Genomic DNA, 19598 nt, shown 5'->3' on the forward strand with positions numbered 1-19598 from the left:
GCTGATTAAATTTCTTCCAACCCTGAAATCCCATGACCCTAAAGGAAGACTTCTGACATGGGAGAAGGGGGGAAGTGGGAATCTCCGTTCCTAGGCACAATCCTTTAAAGGGAGAGGGGTTTCTTGGGGGTGGGAGGATTTCTCCCCAGGCCCTGCTTTGTTGAGGCAGGTGCCTACAGGGGTATCACAGGATGGTCCCAGGCCCTCAGTAGTGGCATGGAGCCGCTTCTCTCTCCCCCAATGCTCCAGTTTAGACTTTGGGTAGGAACTGTTCTGTGCTTTCATTTGAAGGCAAAAGCCAAACAGCAGTTTCCTCTCCTTTCTCTTCCCTCCCACTACCCCCCCCCACCCGCTTAGCTCCCACATTGCCAGTTATTCTCCACATTTCACAAAGCCAAACACCAGGAGTAGCAATCAAAGATTAGTCTTTAAAACATTTTTCAAAAGGTGCATTTGAGCAAACGCATCTCCCCCCAGTGCCCTCTTACAGAGGGTGTAATTTTGGTTCCTTTAGGACTGGAGGCTGACTCTATCCCCCATCAGTCCCCAGAGTTCCTGGTCACATTCATGAAAGGTTGCTGAGCTTTCCACATGGGTCCTGGGGACAGGATGTTACTGACACCAGGATACAACTGGATCCCTGTTCCTTTAAGTTCTTCATGATATCCAGACCTCCTGAGACATTCCCTTCCCTTGAAGGGAACCCAGCGTCAGGGTGAACAAACGCCCCAGTCCTTATGGCTGAATCATAGGGCGATTCCCCCACACTCCACAAGGCAGAGCTCTGCTAGACCTCATCTCCACAGAAGAAGTAAGCAGGTAAGATCTAGACAATGACTGGAACACAGATCTCTCTAGCCCATCCTTCCTTTCCCTCCCCAAACCTTGTGTCTGTCTTCCAGGGGGGGAAAACCAAATTCTCTCCCTGTTCAGCCTTGTAACTGCCAGCTGGAGCACTGAGCTGAAGGCCAGAAAAAGAGTCCAGGAGGTGTCTGCCAAGGGCTCCTGAGGTGAGTCGTGAGAGCTGCCCATTCTCAGTGGGACGGTGGCAGGGGTCTGGCCATCACTCACCAGACTACTTACAAATCAATCTTCACCCAACTCCACGTAGCTGATGCAGCCACCCTGATCCACCTGGAAAATGGGGGCGACCTTTAGTGACTGAGAAGCTGAGGAAAGGCAGAGGGCAGAGGGAGCATTAGTATAATCCCTTGTCCTAACACCCCAGCTGAGGGCATTAGCTGAAGGAGAAGGAAAATGCGTAGAATGTCCTCGCACCAGCTGTGGCAGCCTAGGCCCAGACATAGGATGGCCTAGGCTGCCTCTCCTGTAACATCCCGTGTGCTGCCTGCCTTCCCCGCCCACCTAGGGAGGTTTCCTGAGTGAAGAGAATGGGCCAGCCTCATGGTGGAGGGCCAATGCCTGCTTCAGAGAGCTCTGATTTCATCCATGTGGGGAGCAGACTTGCGATCCTGCCGCCTTCGGAAGAAAGTCTTCCTAAGTTATGGCTGATAACATAGCCAGTAATGCTGGCTGGCCCCTCCACACTGCACCGGGCCAGCTCTCAGATCATAGCCCAGTCCAGTCGGCTACTCCCATTCTGGCTTTTGGGGACCTGCCACGGTGACCTTTGAGGATAATTCAGAACTTCAAACCTCGACAAAGCAGCTAAGGTGGGCTTTGGGGAGAGGAAACTGAGGCAGAATGAAATAATCTTACCCCTCCCCTGATGGGAAGGAAGGTAGAAGGGACCTCCCCTAAGACAGAGGAGTGGGGAGAGCTTGACCTTGTGACCTCTTCCAAGGACACAGCTCCTGTTTCTGGTCAGCCCAGAGTCTGGGGGAAGGGACCCAGAAGCTGAAGAGAAAGGACAACATGAGTGGAGAGCAGTTTTAAACCCATGAGTTTGCTTCTGCCCCTGGCCTGTGGTTTTGGAAGAGTGATGGGCAAAATTCAGTTGGAGTCTGGCAGCTTACTTTATCCCCGGCTAGCAGGCCCTACCAAGTGCCGTGGCTGTCTCCACCTCCACTCTCCCGGCAGTGTCTTCCTTTACGAACCCAAGGGGACAAGGAAGGAGAGAAGGAAGAAGGGCCCTCTTACCGCCTCAAGGCTTGCTGCGCTTGCCCTGGCTCTCAGCCCCCGCCATGGTGGTGGTGCTTGTGGCAGCCCGCTTGTTCCGATGGTGAGGGAAGGTGGGCATGAGTTCAGGCTCACAGGCTGTGGGTGAAGGTGAAGCTGCTCTCCTTGGGCCAGGGGTCTGGATGACTTCTCAGCCACCCAGACTCCCAGGCATCTGCTTCTTGGGCACACCCACAGTACCCCATCTTGGCTGCTCCCAGAACTGGCTCACAGATACTTCCCACCCCCCAAGGCCTTGGCAGGAAGACTGGGCCCAAGACAGGGGCACTTACGCAACGGCTTTTCTTTAAAGTAGGAGCTTTCCAAGCAATCCCCAGCTGTGGCCCTAGAGAGAACCCACCAGCTTGTCAAGAAAAGTGATGCCATGGCAAATATAATAAACATTTATTATGTGCCTACTATATGCAAGGAGCTATGCTGGGCACCATAGTCCCTGCCCCCAAGTGGTTTAAAATCTTGTTTAAAAATGGCTCTCTTGGGGGCGGCTAGGTGGCAGTGAATAGAGCACTGGCCCTGGAGTCAGGAGGACCTGAGTTCAAATCTGGCTTTAGACACTTGACACTTAACCAGCTGTTTGACCTTGGGCAAGTCATTTAACCCCAACTGCCTTGCCTTTCCCCTTCAAAAAAAAATGCCTCTCCAATTAACTTACAGCCTCTCATTCTGGACAGTGTTCCAATTTCCCCACAACAGAGAGACAAAGGAATAAGGGAGGCTGTTACTAATGAAAAGAAAACGGGTGCTTGTTGGGCTCTGTGAGCCAAAGAATACATAAAGAGTAGGGAGATCTGTGAATCTGTGAGGTAGGAACCCTGGCCAGCCTGTATTTTCCAGCAACAAACAGCCAAAATTAGGAATGTGACGAAAAGACGTGGAGCCCTTCAGGAGAGAGGAATGGGGGGCAGATACTCCAGCCCAGACTGCTTTTATGCCTGCATGTTTCCAGGACTGGCCCTTTCCATGTGGCAGGTTGGCCAGTGCTGTCCAGGGAGCTGGGGCGATGCCCTGCATTCTTATGGGGAGCAGATACAAAGATGGTCAAGTGAAGGCGGACTCCCCAGAGCAGAGCAGCTCTCAGAGGGGAGGGCAGACCAAGCCGAGAGGGCCCTGTGTCTGCATGAGCCAAGAGCAGACGCTGGCTTTTGTTTCCCTTTTCCCCAGAAGCCAGCTGGGCCAATCCTTCCCTCAGCCCCCCACTGTCAGTCGGAGCCCCAGGTACCTTTTCTTGGGGTCATACATGAAGAGGAAGTTGAGCAGACGTAACCCTGCCTCAGAGAGCCATGGAAACTTGTGTTTGAGGTTGTTGTATGGCTGTTTCCTCAGGCTATACTGGCTGACTAGAGGCAACTTGGAAAAGCCCTGAGAGGAGGGAGAAAGTGCATGGACAGGGGAGTGAGAAGAGGCCTGGGCCAGCTCCAGGGGACTGGGCAGCCTGGCCCCCAGGCACTCACCGGCCAGATGTTCTCATTGGGCGTCCCAAGCAGCTGCACGATCAGGTCAATCTGGTGAATCTCAGAACTGCCGGGGAGGAGGGGCTTATGAGCCAACAACTCGGCCAAGATACAGCCCACGGCCCTTGAGGAAGAGAGGAGTGAGAGGAAGCAGCTGCTTCCATCCTGCAAGGCCTCAGTGTGCCCAGGAACTGGGGCACTGAAGCAGCTTCTGCTTCCTTCAGAAGGACTCCCTTCTGCAGTCCCTCAGTGCCCCCTTATGTAGGGGCTGAGCATGGCCTGGCTACTAGATGTCAGGTTCAGGATCCTGAAGGGGAAGGGGCATCGATGGCCACCTCATCCAGCCCACACCTGAACCAGCACCCCCCAGCCTCTCCCTGTTCATGAGCTGGGATGTCCCCTCATTGGATCACAATCTACTGTCCTTCCACAAATCCCTCTGCCTTGCAGCCCCCAACCCTGTTCTTCATACGCACTGGGGCCTCCAATTCCTGACACCCTCAGTCCTCTCCCTGGCCATCACCTACGCACAGCCTACATTCATCTATCGCCCTTTCCCATCACTAGTTTAACCCTACACTGTCTTGTTGAGTTAATTGCCCCCTCATAACGCCAATCTCGCCCTGCCGAGCTTCAGCCTTGGATCCCTCCAGCCATCTGCTGCCCTCACTCCTACTCACATTCTGCTGAACAAAGCTAGAGAACATCACACAGCCAAGCTGACTGGTTGGTCCACTACACATGTGTTATATAATCTCAGCTTGCAGCAAGGCAATCCTTTCTATCTCCTTACTTGGCTCATCCACTCACCAGTGTTCCTACCCCTTCTCAAACCTCCCATAGCTCCCTTCTTGACCCTCTCAGCTAAGAACTGTGCTTTGTATTTCACTGAAAACACTGGGGCCATTTGTCTAGAGCTCCCTCTTCTCCCTGCCTGATCACTTAGATTCTCTCTGCCCCCACCTCCTTCGCCTCCGTCTCACATGAAGATGGCAGCTTATTCCCCTCCCTCTTCATGCACAAAGGACTCGTCCATCCTGTCTTCTCCACTGTCTACCGGCTGCTTCCCTTGCTGCCTGGAGACATCTTCAAAAAGCCTTCCCTAGATCCAACCCTCCCTGCCGGTTATTGGCCCGTATCTCTTCTCCCTTCTGTGGCTGATCTCCTTAAGATCACTGTCTGCCACAGATGCCTCTGCTTCCTTTCCTCTCACTCTCTAAAGTCTGGCTTCCAGCATCATCTTCATTCAGCTGAAGCTGCCCTCCCCAAAGTCATCAGGGATCCTGTAATGGCCACATGGAGCAGCCTTTTCCCTACCCTCATTCTCCTGGGTCTCTCTGCAGCCTCTGACCCCATCAGTCACTCTCTTCTCCTTGAGACTCCTCTGTCTGGTTCCTGTGACCCATTCTCTCCTGGGTCTCCTCCTACCTGTCTGGCCACTCCTCAATCTCCTTTGCTAGCTCTCCATCTAGGTCTTGGCCCGATCCCTGTGGGCATCCCCCAGGGCTCTGGCCAGGCCGCTTTGCTTCTCCTGCTATATTACTTTGTGTAGAGATCCTGTTGACTCCCACAGATTCAAGCATCATTTCTGTGCTGATGATGATTCTCAGCCCCAACTCTCAACCAACTTCTCTTTTTTTGTGGGGAAAGGCAATTGGGGTTGTGACTTGCCCAGGGCCACATACCTAGTAAGTGTCTACGACCGGATTTAAACTGACTCCAGGGCTGGTACACCAAATGCCCACTGGATATCTCCACTTGGATGTCCCATAGACTTCTTAAACTAAACTGGTCCAAAACTGAACTCACCTCTCTCTCCCATTCTCCTCACTTCCCTGCTATTGTTGAGGGCACCACCATCCCCACCAGCCATGCAGGCTCAAGACCTCAATGTCCTTCTTGACTTTTCCCTCTCTATCTGTTGCTAGGTCCTGTCCATTTGACCCTCACACCCTCTCTTGTATGTGCCCCTTTCCTGGTGCTATCCGTCATCATCTCCAATCTGTACCACTGTAATAGCTTTCTGGTTGGTGTCCCCAAAGACACGCCTATCTTCCACTCATCTGTCAGACTGATCTTCCATGTCACACCCCCCATTCAATAAACTCTAGTGACTCCTAATCACCTTTAGGATCAAGTAGAAATTCCTTTGTTTGGGGCAGCTAGGTGGCACAGTGAATAGAGCACCAGCCCTAGAGTCAGGAGGATCTGAGTTCAAATCTGGCCTCAGAAACAACACTTACAAGCTGTGTGATCTTGGGTAAGTTACTTAACCCCAATTGCCTTGCCTTCCCCCTCCAAAAAAACCAAACCCAGAAATTCCTTTGTTCAGCATTTCAAGCTCTTCCTAACCTGCCCTATCCCACCTTTCCAGGCCTCTTGCCCCCTCCACGGCCCTCCCTGGACACTGTGATTCAGTGACACAGGCCCCTGGCTGCTCCTCACACACAGCCCTCCATCTCCCTACTCTGGGCATGCCCAGAAACCTGTCACCTCTGCCTCTTGTCTTCCTTCAAATCCCAGCTAAACTCTTTCCTTCTCCAAGAAGTCTTTCCTGACTGCCCTTAATTTGAGGACCTTCCCTCTGGAATGATCTCCAAGTTTGCCTGTCTAGCCCTTGTTGGGCCAGTCATTCCCATGTTGTCTCCCCTGTTGGACTATAAGCTCCCTGAGGGCAGGCACCATCTTCTGCCTTTCTTGGTGTCCCCAGCACTTGGCATATAGCAGGTGCCTAATAAATGCTTGCTGACTGAGTGACTCTGCTGGAAGACCTCTGAAAAGAGGGAAAACCCGCTACCACCTCCAGAAGCTAACCCACTCCATTCTGGGATGACTGAGTGCTGAGGAGTCTTTTCTCACACCCCAAGCTCAAGTTTTCCTCACTGCAAAAAAAACCCTTTTGTTGCCTTCCAGTGGCCAAGGAAGCACCATTTCCCCTCCTGATGCTTTAAGAACTCCAAGTGTCAAAGTGGGTGAATAATTATTTTGGTCTTTTTCTGATTTCCAAGAATCAAATGGGCTTTTTCCTCATGCTGTATTAATGCATGAAATGGTCTCTGCCCTCAGGAGGCCTACATTCTACTGGAGGAGATGACTCATGCAGAGAGAAATAACCTCAAATACACACACACACACACACACACACACACACACACACACACACTTCAAACTGCACAAAGGCTTTTGGGACACCCTGCATAGTAAACAGTAATTTTGGGGGTGGGGAACATTAACTGAAGGAGTCAGGACAGTAGGAGATGGCATCTGAGCTGAGCCTTTAAAGACAGAGAAGGTCTAAGTGACCGGGGTGAGGAGGCAGAACCCTCCAGGCCTGGGGGCTGACAGTCTAGGCAAAGGCCTGGAGACGTGGAGGGCAGGGACACCCTCACCGGGTGAAGGCCAGTTTTCTAGAAAGATCTTCAGTTTAGTCTCCCCTTCCCCTGCACAACGGATCAGAGTGTCCCACCATTTTCTACCCACATTTTCATACTCGAGTCTTATCTCGTTGGACCATGGCCAGTACAGCATGTTGGATCACTGAGAACTAGGATGGTGAAAAGTGCCAACCACTTCTCCAGCCAGGCCTTGCAAACATCCTCCCACCCCAAGACTTTTCAGGAGAGGGAGGATACTCCTTACCACATGTCGATGCTGGTAGTCTGGGTGGCTGTTCCCAAGAGGAGCTCAGGGGCCCGGTACCTTCACAACAAAGGAAAACAACCCATACGCAGGTCACTTCCTCAGAGGATCAACTCCTGTCCTCACATTAAGGGACTTCACCATACTTCCTCCCTCAAACACACTGAAGTCACTCACCTCGAATGAGCTCTCCCCCTTGGTCACACCCTTGACCTTGCCATCATCCAAAAATATTCAAGAATTCTGAAATCCCCTTATCTGACCATAATCTATTGGTTTTTCACCTCTCTCTCTCTCTCTCTCTCTCTCTCTCTCTATATATATATATATATATATATATATATACATATATATACACCTTCCCTTATACAACCTTCTTCTTTACTCTCTCCATATCCCCTTCAGTTCCCTTAACCCCCCCCCCCAATTCTCTCCCAGGCCATCTGCCCTGCACCAGTCACTTTCTCCTCTCCTCCCCATCTTGGCTCCTTGATGAATCAATGCCAATCTTCACCGTCCTCCTCTCTTGAAGCCCTAACCCCCTCATCATATCACCTATTACACCCAGTCAAGCCTCAGCCTTGGACCACTCCCACTATTCATCTCCTTCACTTCTATGAAGGTGGAGAAGATCATAGGGTTCTGAATGGGCCCAGGACGAATTTATGTTACACAACCTCAAGTGGGCCCTCACTGCCACTAGGCAATCCAACTATGCCCCCTTTATCAACTCACTCTCCACAGCCATTCCAAACCTTCCCATCCCTGCTCAAGGCTCCCATGGCTCCTGTTCCCAGGATTCTCCAGCTGAGAACCTTGCCTCACATTTTACAGAAAACCATGATAGTCACTGTCATCTCCTATCACTCTGGTGCCTTTGGACACTCTCTCTTCCTTAACCCTGTCTCACTTGATGGAGCGATCTTATTCCTTACCACGGCCAACCCCTCTACTTGTTTAAGTGATCCCATTCCATCGCTTCTCCTCTTTTCCAACACCCTGCACCTTCTGTCACCCCCACTTTATCATTTACTTTCAATTTTACTTATAATTCAATTTTTATCATTTACCCCCTCTCCTGGCTCCTTCCCTACTATCTACAAACGCCCATGTCTCCCCCATTCTGAAAAAAAACTTCCTTCGATCCTTTCATCCCTGCTAACTACTGTCCTATCTCTTCTGCCCTTTGCAGCTAAACTCCTCCAGAAGGGCATCTATAAGAGGTACCTCCACTTTGTCTCCCCTTACTCCCTTCAGTCTGGCTCCTGACCTCATTCCACTGAAGTTCCTCTCTCCAAAGTTACCAATGATCTCTTCCTTACCAAATTCAGTGGGCTTTTCTCAATCCTCACTCTCCTTGACCATTCTGCAGCCTTTGACACTGCTGATCACTCTTTCCTCTGTGATACATCTCTTCCCTAGGGGTCTTCAGGACACCCCTCTTCTGGTTCTCCTTCTAGGTCTCCCATCCAATTGCTTTTCAAACATCTCAAGCTGGATGTTCAGTAAACATCTTTTTTTTTTTTTTTGCTTTTTTGGAGGGGGGAGGGCAGGGAAATTGGGGTTAAGTGACTTGCCCAACGTCACATGTGTTAAGTGTCTGAGGCCGCATTTGAACTCAGGTCCTCCAGACGCCATGTTCAATGCATGTTAATTCACTGCACCACCTAGCTGCCCCCAGTAAACATCTTAAACTCAACATGTCCAAAATGGAACTCTCCCCAAAGTCCCTGCCTTCCCTGTTCCTTAGGGGACAGCCCCATGCTCCCATCCCCCAGGCTCACAGCATAGGAATCACTTGGGCCTCCTCACTCTCTCTCACCCCCATTTCCAAGCAGTCACCATGAACTGGTGATTTCACCTTTGTCACATCTCTGATATGCCCAGTTCTTGCCCCGTTCCCATCCCCCAGGGCAGGCCCTCTTCCCGTCCCGTCTTGATTATTACAACAGATCCTGGTATGTGGGCCTGCCTTAAGTCTCTCCCCACTCCCAGACACACTCCATTCAGCCCCCAAAGTGATTTTCCTAAAGCCAAGGACTGATCCTGTCTCTCCTACTCAATAAACTCCAGTAACTTCCTATGCCTCCAGGATCAAATGCCAAATGCTTAGTTTGGCATTCAAAGCCTTTCATAACACCAGTCCCCTCTGACCTGTCCTGTCTTACACCTCATTCCCCCTGTCACAGACTCTTCCATCCAGCAACACTGGCCTCTTGACTGTTCCGTTTCAGCTCTGGATGTGTTCTCTAGCTGTCCCCCATTCCTGGAATGCTCCCCCTTCTCCACTCCAACTGCCAACCTCCCTGGCTTCCTCTAAGCCCCAGCTCAGATCCCCCTTCACAGGAAGCCTTCCCCACCTTAGTCTCCCTCCTTAGACTGTAAGCTCCCTGAGGGCAGGGACTGCCTTTTGCCTCTTTTTGCATCCCCAGAATTTAGTGCAGTGCCTAGCAAACAGTAGGTACTTAATAAATGTTTAATGGTTGACTAATTGGTCTGCTTCAATCAGTCTATCCACTAGAGAGGACTTACCAGGTGTCTCTTGTGGCCCAGGGGGAGGCACTGGCCACGCCCAGGAGGAGGAAGAATAACTGTGGCTGTGGGCAGAACCTCCTTACCCAGCCCGTGGGCCGTCTGCCCGCCCGGGCTCGGCTCAGAGCTCAGTGGTACCCCTCCATGTAAAGACGGTGCGATGCGGGCTCTGCTCACCTTGTTCCCTTCCAGGAGCCCATGAAGGATGCAGACCATCGAAAGGTGCAGAAGGCCCCCCCTCTGGGCCAGCTTTGCATGTGGCCAGAGAAGTGTCTGTCCCAACTCCTTTGGCGGGGGGGACCACAAATCTTGAATAAAATACTTCTAGAGAAAACCACTTCCCCATGGCTGTTAACAAGCCCAAACCTCTGGTCTGCTGACATGACTTTTTTCCTTGCCAAGACGGCTTTCCAGGGTAAACACCACCAAGTTCTGAAGTGGCTCCTCCCACAGCACAGACAATTCACTGACCTCCATTTGGATTAACAGAGGCTAACCCTGATGCCTAGCTAGCTTTCCCTGTCTCCTAGGTCTGCTTCGTCCTTGCACATGGCACTAGTGACTAGTATGCATTGGCATGCAATGGCGGCCTTCCCCACATCTCTGAATTCGAACACCCTCAACTCCTCTGACAGCTCCAGCTCCTGTCTTAGGGAATCTGAACAGCCCAGGTGAACACAGGCCTGCGTAAAAGCCCAGGAAGCATCCTTTACCTCTCAGACACTCTGTGTGCCCCTGGACACGTCACTTAACCTCTGTCTGCCTCAGTTTCCTTAACTGTAAAATGAGGCTCATAACAGCACCTACCTCACAGGGCTGTTATAAGGATCAAAGGAGATACCTGTAAAGTACACAGTGCCAGGCACACAGTAGGTACCATATAAATGCTTGTTCCCCTCCCTTCCCCCTCCTCTCCTGGAATCTGGAGTGTGAAGCATCTGACTCACCAGAGGGTGACCACTTTGGGGGTCATTGGCTTCACAGGAACACCATAAGCCCGAGCCAGGCCAAAATCAGCTGCCAAAAAAAGGGAGAGAAATGTGAAGGATGAGTGAAGAATTTAGTGACAAAGAAAGAAAGTGCCGGCTGCTCCCATCCAGGGGGATGCCAATGGCTGTTTACCTGTGGATGCAGAGAGCGTATAAGAATGTACACCCCCCCACACCACCCCCATAGCACACCCACACTACACCCCCATATCACATATACATACCCCCATACCACACACACCCTACACCCCCATACCACACATACACCCCCCCACACCCCCACACCACACACACCCTACACCCAAACTACACGCCCACACCACACACACACACTACACCCCCATACCACACACACTACACCCTCATATCACACACACCCACACACACACACATTCCAGGAAAACATACAGATACTTACCTGTCTTAACACAGCCCTTATCTGTCATAAGCAAATTGGAAACCTTTAAATCCCTGTCATTTCAAGAAAAGACACCAGTCAGTCACCCCCAGGGAAGTCAACTTCAGCGACTGCTCCACGATGAGAAGGATGTCCCTATCAAGCCTTGGGGTCTCTGGGCTGAAGATGTGAAGGTACCCTGCTCTTAGCTTGGGGTTGGTCTAGTTTGGGGCATTGTCTATTCCTTGGATCAAAGGTTGTTAATTTCTATTTTTAAATATTCTAATAACTTTCTTTATTTTTTCGGGGGGGGGTAGGGGGAACAATTGGGGTTAAGTGACTTGCCTAGGGTCACACAGTGTCTAAGGCTGGATTTGAACTCAGGTCCTCTTGACTCTAAGGCCCGTGCTCTATCCACTGTACCACCTAGCTGTTCCAATAACTTGTATTTCAATATATCTGGTTTCCTTTGTAATCTTATGTATGTGATGCCTTTAAAAACCAGCCTACCCAGTGGGTCTGTGTAATGGGAATGTAAATTTTAAAGATCTTCTCTGACCCTAGGCTAAAGTGCACCTGGAGCCTGGGGTGGGAGGCTTGTTTTTTAGTAGATACTTCTTGATTGGCCAGTGGGTCAATAAGGTTGTTACATTCTCTGAGCCAGGAGAAGGCTATATAAGCCCTGATGTGAGGCTTTGTTTTGGGGCTCACTTCGAGAAGTGTTCTGTGATTTGATATGGATTCTGGGAAGCCGTTGTCCGGAGCCACACCCCCCCTCCCCTCGGCTTTGAAAAACCCAGATGTTGAAACCCAGATGTTGATTGGGTATGGATGTAATGGCTGGACAGTTTGGAAAGCTGTCTACTTGATCTGTTTCTGTCTTGATAATTCTGCCTGTATACTTTGAAGTTCGGGGTGCTGACCTTTTTCCCCTGAACAAGGTAAACGATATATGTCTGACTGATTAAAGTAAGCTTGTTAACCCATTTTGAGTTGCTTTCCTTTATCAAAGCAGATCCAAGAACCTGTGGTGGCAGCAACCCTGAGGACGCTTGGGGTGCTTGCTGCTACAGTCTGTAACATAACCAAGATTGAAAAGCCCTGCCTAGATCCGGACCAGGATTGTGGTGGAGGAGGGAGGGGATCCACCCAGGATTCCAATACTCTTCCAGCTGGGAAGATGATGTGATTTGGAGATGGGCACAAGAGGGCACAGGACCAGACAAGGAGTTGCTGCCCACTCAGACTCGTCCCCAGTGCCCATCTCTAGACAGCATCATCTTCCTGAGTTTGTCCTCTGTGCTCTTCCTAGGTCTAGGTCTGCCACATCCCTTCCTTCAGAACCGGCCTCCTGCAGACCTCTCAGCTTCCCCTGCCCCTCACCTGTGAATGATGAAGTTTTTGTGAAGGTACTGAAGGCCCTTGAGGACTTGCAAAATGATACACTTTACCTGTAAGGATGAGAATGGGGAAAGAGCCGATGAATGATCAACACATCCACGTAAGAGAGCTGTAGGTCAGTTGTTCTGAGGACTAGAGGAAGGGCTCCCATTTACAGTGAGAGGGAAGACTGTCATGCCCTGCCCCAACACTGGACTCTGGGTTACTCGATAACTCCTATGGTGCCCAGATAGAGAATCACATATGATATCAAAAGGGGTGGTGGCCAGGGACCAGAGGAAAGAAGGAAGAAGAATAAGGTGCCACAATGGGGAAAGAAACAGGAACCACCAGAGAAAAATATGGCAGGTTGTCAATTCAGTGAACACTCTCTAAAGCCCTTGGAGGCAAGCTCTTTTAAGGCAGGACCTTTCCCCCTTTGTCTCTGAATCCTCCCAACTCCCTAGAAGGTCCCACACAGGTAACTTAATAAACACTTGTCCAATGATTGCATAAATTCTTACTGCATCTCTAAGGACACATGTCCCACCAGTCAGCTGCCTTTAGAATTCTTCTCCTTTGAAGGGAAGCCCAAGGACTACCTCCTACAAGAAGCCTACCTTGATTTCCCCAGTTACTACTTACTTGTCCCCTGGAAATCCCATTGTATATACCTCATACTGACTGATCTGCATTCACACCTGCTTTCTGTCAATATGAATTTAAGCTCCTTAAGCTCAGGGACTGGGATGGTGTTGTTTTTTTCTTTGTATCTCCAGTGCCTAGCACACCAGTAGACACTTAATGACCTCTCCAGGGAGGTATGGGCTTCCCCGAGGTGCCGGGTTGTTCACCAGTCACTAGCAGAGCCCATAGAAGAAATTTTAACATCAAGAATAAAGGTGACTGGAGCCCACACATACCTGAGCCTCTGAAAAGGGTGTCTGCATGTTCTCCAGGAGGCTGGCGAGGTCCTGCTCACAGTAACCCATCACCAGGAAGATGCTAGAAGAGAGACAAAAGGGGACAAAGTGACCTGATGCCACCCCCTCTCCCTTGAGAGAGAAGGCTGAGGGAGGGATGCGTCTTTGGTCTAAGGAAATGAAGAGACAAGAAAGAAGGGAAAATCCCACACTCAGAGAAGAAAGCAGAAAGCAAGACTGAGCAGGAACTGGGGGGAAGGTGAGGGAGTTCTGCCCTACCGAGGAGCAGTTACCTCTCGAGGTGGTTTCCCACAACCACCTCCTTCAGCTCCACGATGTTGGGGTGACGAAGCCGAAGCAGCAGTGTGATTTCCCGGAGGCTGCTAATGGGGATCCCTGCCCCAATGAAATGATACACTCAGGACACGGCCCCGGGCAACAAACCTCCCCTTCCTGAGCCCTGGCTGAGCAAAGACACAAGCTGTACACATTCCTCCCTAGACCCAGGGTGCCCTCCCTCTCTTCACCCTCCACCAGGGAAGATGTGGTTTGTTGAATTCTCCCTGTCTCAAATACTACTGGTTGTAATATAATGCCAATACAGGGGAATCTTTAAATGCCATTACTATCACACTGGTAAGGAACACCTGGCAGCTAAACCGAATGCTCAATGTATGACTGGTCCCCAGGTGAGTCTGTAGCGTGCTGCATTTTCATTTCACAACTGTGTGGTTGGTGAGCAGGTCGAATTACCCTCCAAGAAGTTAAGTAATGGCTCTTGGCTCAATGAGCTAATCAGTGACAGTGCTGGGTGTCTGGACTCCTGGCCCAGGGCTCTGTGCACCACCTCCCTCTTACCCAGGATTCTTCAGGACTATTAGCTGTTGGCTCCCAATCAGAAGTACAGATGCTGTGCATTTCTAAAACAGCCCCGTTCCTACATCTCCCTTGAGGTCCCTGACTAGGTCTCTGGCAATCACTCTCCCCACCTCACCATCCTTCTCCTTGTCCATCCGAACCTTCTTCAGGGCCACAATTTCATCTGTCTGGGTGTCTCGGGCCCGATCTGAAAAGGCAACAGACCCATGGGAAACGCAAAGCCAGAGCTCCGAGTCCTCACCTTCCTCATTCTAACACAGGTGCCAGTGGGGAGAGTGAAGCACTGCTTTCTCGTCAGGACTCAAGCCAAGCCAGCAGGTGCCTACTATCAGCTAGAAACTGGGGATTCAAAGACATGAATGAAACTGCTCTCAGTGATTCTACTGGGGAGATGATGTGCACTCAGATAAATACATATAAATAGAAAGTAATGGGGGAGAGAAGGCCCCAGCAGCTGGGCCTCTCGTTCACAGTGGCACTTGGGCTGAGATTAACTAGAACCAGGGCTTCCAAGGAGAGGGGGAGAGGGAGCACTGAAAGCATGGGCAGCAGCCAGTGGAAAGTCATGGAGACAGACAGTGTCCTAGAAGGGGAATAGCAAGTCAGCCAGTTTGGCTGGACAGCTGAATGCAAGAAGGGGAACCACAGGTAAGCAGCCCAGAAAGACTGGCTGGAGAGAGATCATGAAGGCCTCTAAATGGCTAACAAAGAAATCTGATCCTGGAGGCAAACCAGTGAATCTTCTTGGGCAAGGATGTTGTGGTCAGACCTTTGTTTTGGGGATTATCAATTTGGCAGCTGAACCGAGGCCAGATGACTGAGGGGAAAAGCAGGATGGGAGGAGGCCGTTGTAACAGTCCAGAGAAGAGGTACTAAGGGTCTGAACTGGGGGGTTGTGGTGTGAGTGGAGAGATGTGGAGGAAGAGTGGACAAGACTTGAGTACTGATTAGATGATGGGAGGGGGGAGTGAGTCTGAAGGTATGGGATGACCTTTTCCCCCAACACATCTCCTGTAACTCTGGCCTTCTAGCTGTCTTTTTGTGCTAGCCCAGCCATCACCAGTAATAGCTACCCTTTCTATCCCAGTTTTTTATCTCCCACAGGAGAGCAGCTGTGGTCTCCGTGCCGGACTCCTGGCCAATCGTGAGCCCATACTTACACACAATACCATAGGTTCCTTCCCCAATCCGATTCAGCTTTTCAAACTCCTTCACACTCCGACACTGTCCGAGCTGCAAGTAGACAGGGAAATGGGGCAGCTGATCTCAACAGCCAATGCTCAATGATACCCAACGGACAATGTAGATAACCTGAGTAGCTCACTCAGAGTGGAAGTCTCACTTCCCTCCTCCTATGGGGATTTTGTTAAAAGTAAGGCTACCTTTCAACCAAGCAAGGCACAGGAGCAGGTCAGTACTGGGGCTGGATGGGTTAGAGACCTATGTAATGAACTACAAGGACCAAAAATATAAAAATGCCAGAAAAAGTTGGCCAAATGACCCTCCTTACAAGTAAGGGAATCCAGGATATGGATATAAGTAGAAAAATGGCTGTGACATCTTCAAAGGCTAGCCCACTGCCAAATATGATAGATTCACCTTCCAACATGGATTTGAATTTAGAATTTCACATTTAGCCCAATTCACACTTGAATCCACAAAAAAACAAAACAAAACATGGTGTCTCCCTTAAAGATGATTAATTACACATGTCAAGATTCTGAAAACATAATTATCCTGTCTGGAACATGAATAGACAGGTTGGGATTTCCCTTTAGAGGTAAGTGTCAAAACATATGGGTGATCCTCGCAAGTCACAACGCTGATTGCCTCCAAAAGCAAACAAAAAAACCATTTCCAGCTCTTTCCTTTGGCAAATCGTGCCAAAAATCAGCCCTTCTGAGCCTGGGGAAAAGAATTCCAGATATAGATTCTATTGAGACATACATATACAGCCCAGAACCTATGTGGCCTGTTCTCCTCGGGGACTGACAGCTCCAGAGGAGAGGATTTCTTAAGCATGGCATTCAATGCCCTCTACAATCCAGTGTCACCATAACTTCCCTTTCATATTCATCTCCTGGGCTTTTCTACATACACGCCTGCCAAGTGTCCCAAGTACATCCATCACACTGTGTCTTTGTTTACCATATTTCCTATGCCTGGGATACCACTTTCCTGACCAAATTCCTACCCTTCCTTCAAAGTCCAATTCGAAGACAATTTCTTCAATGAAACCTCTGACCACTTCAATCTGTACTGGCTTTTTACCCTCCCCATTCTGACCTTAGCATTGCTTATACCTAGCTTAGATATAAGAAGCTAAAGAGAAAATCACTGATCATCTGGAATCAGGAAGACCTGAGTTCAAATCTGACCTCAGACACCTGACCCTGACAGATCACTGCGCCCTGTTTGCCTCAGTTTCCTCATCTGTAAAATGAGCTAGAGAAGGTAATGGCAAACTACCCTAATAACTTTGCCAAGAAAACCCCAAAAGGGGTCAGAGAGAGTCAGAAAGGACTCAAATGACTGAAGAAAACTTTTCTTTATCTGTAAAACCTCTCTTCTGACCTTAGCCTTCCTCTGACACTCACTTTGTGGCCCTGGCCAATCTTGAATTGCAAAAGAGTAGCAAATCTCTTTTGTAAGAGGAGCCACAAATTCTGATACCTCAAGATTACAGACTACACTAGGGTAGGGACTGAATTCACTGCTGACCTTTTAATTTTTGGTAGCATCCTGCTTTCTGTACAGTGGATGGTTAATAAATTCTCTTGAATGGAACTGGGTACATTTCTTTTCCCTGCTGATTGGTCCGTAAAATAAAGCACACCCAAACCCACATTCCCAGCTCCAGCAGGAACCTCTCTAGTCCTGTCAAAAAAAAAAATCTGGGGAGGTAAGTGGGACACAGGTGACCACATGGTCTTATTCCCACACCGGCCTGAAAGCAGTGCTCCACAAATTTATGTGTATATACATATAATATTATATTTAATATATATTAAACTATATATAACATATAACAACACATATAGGATAAATAATCATAATATTGATTTTAAATTTTTTTTTCAGTTCTCATTTCTCTCTCTCCGGCCCCTTCCCCCCGATGAGGACAAACAATGTACCAATTATACATGTGAAGTTATACAAAACGATGTATTTTTTAAAAATACTAACAGGGCATAGCGGAAAGGGGTAAGGATGAGAAGACCGGAGACTAGAGTTCTAGTCCCGCCTCCCCCCGGTATGGCCTTCCCCTTGGGTCTCAGTTTCCCCCTCCGTAAAATGTGGAGAACTGGTCTAGATGATCAATAAGGGCCAGAGATTTTTTTTTTAATCCATAATTTATTTCTAGGAGTAAACAGAGGAGACTTCCAGGGAGAGGACGGGTCCCGCCTTGACTCCACCCCGCCAGCTGTGTACAGCTTCCGCGGGAAATTGACGTGAGCCCCCCCCTACTCCCTGCGTTCGCCGAAAGGAACCCTGGGAGTTGTAGTTCTGCCAAGGAAACACAAGCCTATACCCAGCAGGGCGGCAGGCCGAGGAAAAGCAGCGCCGGGCCGCATGATATCCCGCACACACGCACCCTGTCCTCCGGAGGCACCGTGAAGAAGCCGTCCCGTCGTATGCACTTCAGGCGAATCTGCTCCGATTCCGGCTCGGGATCCCCCATGTTGCAGTCCGCGTCTTCCGCCCCCCCAAACAAGCGCAGGCGCCTGAGTTGGAGGAAAGGATTGCGCAGGCGTAGAGTCCACTTCCTCAGAAGGCCACGCCTTCCCTTAGCAACGGTTGCCAGGGAGGACCTGGAAGGGTTCTAAGTTCCCAGCTAGGGCTGTTCTGGGTCGGCTGGAGTCATCGCTGTGGCCTATTTATGTTCTGGAGCAGTGAAACTTCATCTCTGCACCGAGTAGTTAGAAAAATCAATCAACAAACAATTATGGAGAACCTGCTGTGCCAGGGAACCATGCTAGGCGCTGAGAATACAATCAATAAACATTTATTAAGCGCCTACTGTGTGCCATGCGCTGAGACTGCAAGGAGAAAAAACAATGTGGGGAAAGAAGACCTACACAACTATATAAATATAAACGTATGTAAATAACATGTACGTAAAGTGAGTAAGTACAAACATCGGCAAAGGGTACGCGTAGAGTTTTAGGCTTTCATAGCTTAAAACTGCACTGAGATTTTGGGACACCTTACAGTACAAAGCAGGATCAGTTGGGTGGTGCGCTGGATAGAGTGAGGGGCCTGGAGTCAGATGAATCCACCCACAGACACTCAGTAGCTGTGTGACCCTGGACAAGCCACTTAACCCTGTTTGCCTCATTTTCCTCATCTGTAAAATGAGCTGGAGAAGGAAACAGCAAAACACTCCAGTGTCTTTGCTAAGAAAATCCAAAACGGGGTTACTTCAAAGAGTCAGACGTGGCTGAAAAAAAACTAATCAGCAACAGTAGCAGCTCAAAATGGTTTGGGAGGGAGGGAACTGAGGTTAGGGGCATTAAAAGCCTTCAGGCAGAGGACGGTGCATCTTAAAGGGCATGGTGGACCACCAATACAGAGGTATAGAGAAGGGTGATGGAGTGGAGGGAGACTTGAGTGTCCTGTGGGGCTGGTGACTTCTCAAGGTCAGGAATCTACTTTGGTGGCATTGCCAGGAGGGGAAATAGGTTGGGATCAGGTCCTACTGTGCGCCACCTAGATCCAGCAGCCTTCTCACCCTGGAGTTGTACTTCTTACTTTGAACCCCCTTTTCACTTTCTTCCAGCCCGTCTACTTAAGGAAAGTGTCGGGACCAATCATGTTTACTCCTTCTACCCATGGGTGGGTATGGCTCTCTCCCTTTCTCCCCACCCCATTTCAGTTTCCCTTTATATGGTTATCTTTCCCTAATTAGACTGTAAGCTCCTTGAGGGCAGAGGATTTTCTTTTCTAACACAGTAAATGTTTAATGAATGCTTCTTGGCCTGACTAAAACTAAACAAAGGTGTTCCTATCCAGAGCTTTCAGAAGCTCTGTTTTGTTTCCTATGGCTTCCAAGATTTCCCGTAATTTAGAGGGATCTTACCTTTGTGTGGGATACGGAGACCCTAACCCAAATTGACTACTCGGAGACCTCTTAAAGTGAAGGTAGAAAGATTTATTAGAATCTCGCGAGAAGCGGGCGGTCCAGTCTCTGGGACAGCACCAAGAGAGAGGAGGCCGCTGTACATACGCTAAAGCTGGGTTAAATAAGCAAGGGTTATGAATATAACAT

At 49.7% G+C, this 19598-nt stretch overlaps 1 protein-coding gene across 2 annotated transcripts; it reads right to left on the reverse strand.

Moving 5' to 3' along the window:
• Nucleotides 1-408: 408 nt before the first annotated feature.
• CDK10 (cyclin dependent kinase 10) lies at nucleotides 409-18419 on the reverse strand. 2 transcript variants are annotated; one of them, XM_069085521.1, is made up of 14 exons: nucleotides 17925-18419; nucleotides 15490-15562; nucleotides 14445-14516; nucleotides 13744-13846; nucleotides 13451-13532; nucleotides 12531-12598; nucleotides 11169-11221; nucleotides 10709-10778; nucleotides 7230-7289; nucleotides 3591-3714; nucleotides 3359-3498; nucleotides 2412-2464; nucleotides 2101-2217; nucleotides 409-1169 (listed from the first exon to the last, which is right to left on the reverse strand). In XM_069085521.1, the coding sequence occupies exons 1-13, from the start codon at nucleotides 18009-18011 to the stop codon at nucleotides 2105-2107; spliced, it is 1098 nt and encodes a 365-aa protein (XP_068941622.1). In that variant the 5' UTR covers nucleotides 18012-18419; the 3' UTR covers nucleotides 409-1169; nucleotides 2101-2104. The 2 variants fall into 2 exon arrangements, with proteins under 2 accessions (XP_068941622.1, XP_068941621.1); XM_069085520.1 differs by having other exon boundaries at nucleotides 409-1134; nucleotides 17925-18418.
• Nucleotides 18420-19598: the final 1179 nt, after the last annotated feature.

The sequence above is a fragment of the Petaurus breviceps genome, unplaced genomic scaffold (assembly GCF_028583685.1).
Source record: "Petaurus breviceps papuanus isolate PSGF00001 unplaced genomic scaffold, PetGlider_PUasm1.0 176, whole genome shotgun sequence".
Classification (NCBI taxonomy): domain Eukaryota; kingdom Metazoa; phylum Chordata; class Mammalia; order Diprotodontia; family Petauridae; genus Petaurus; species Petaurus breviceps.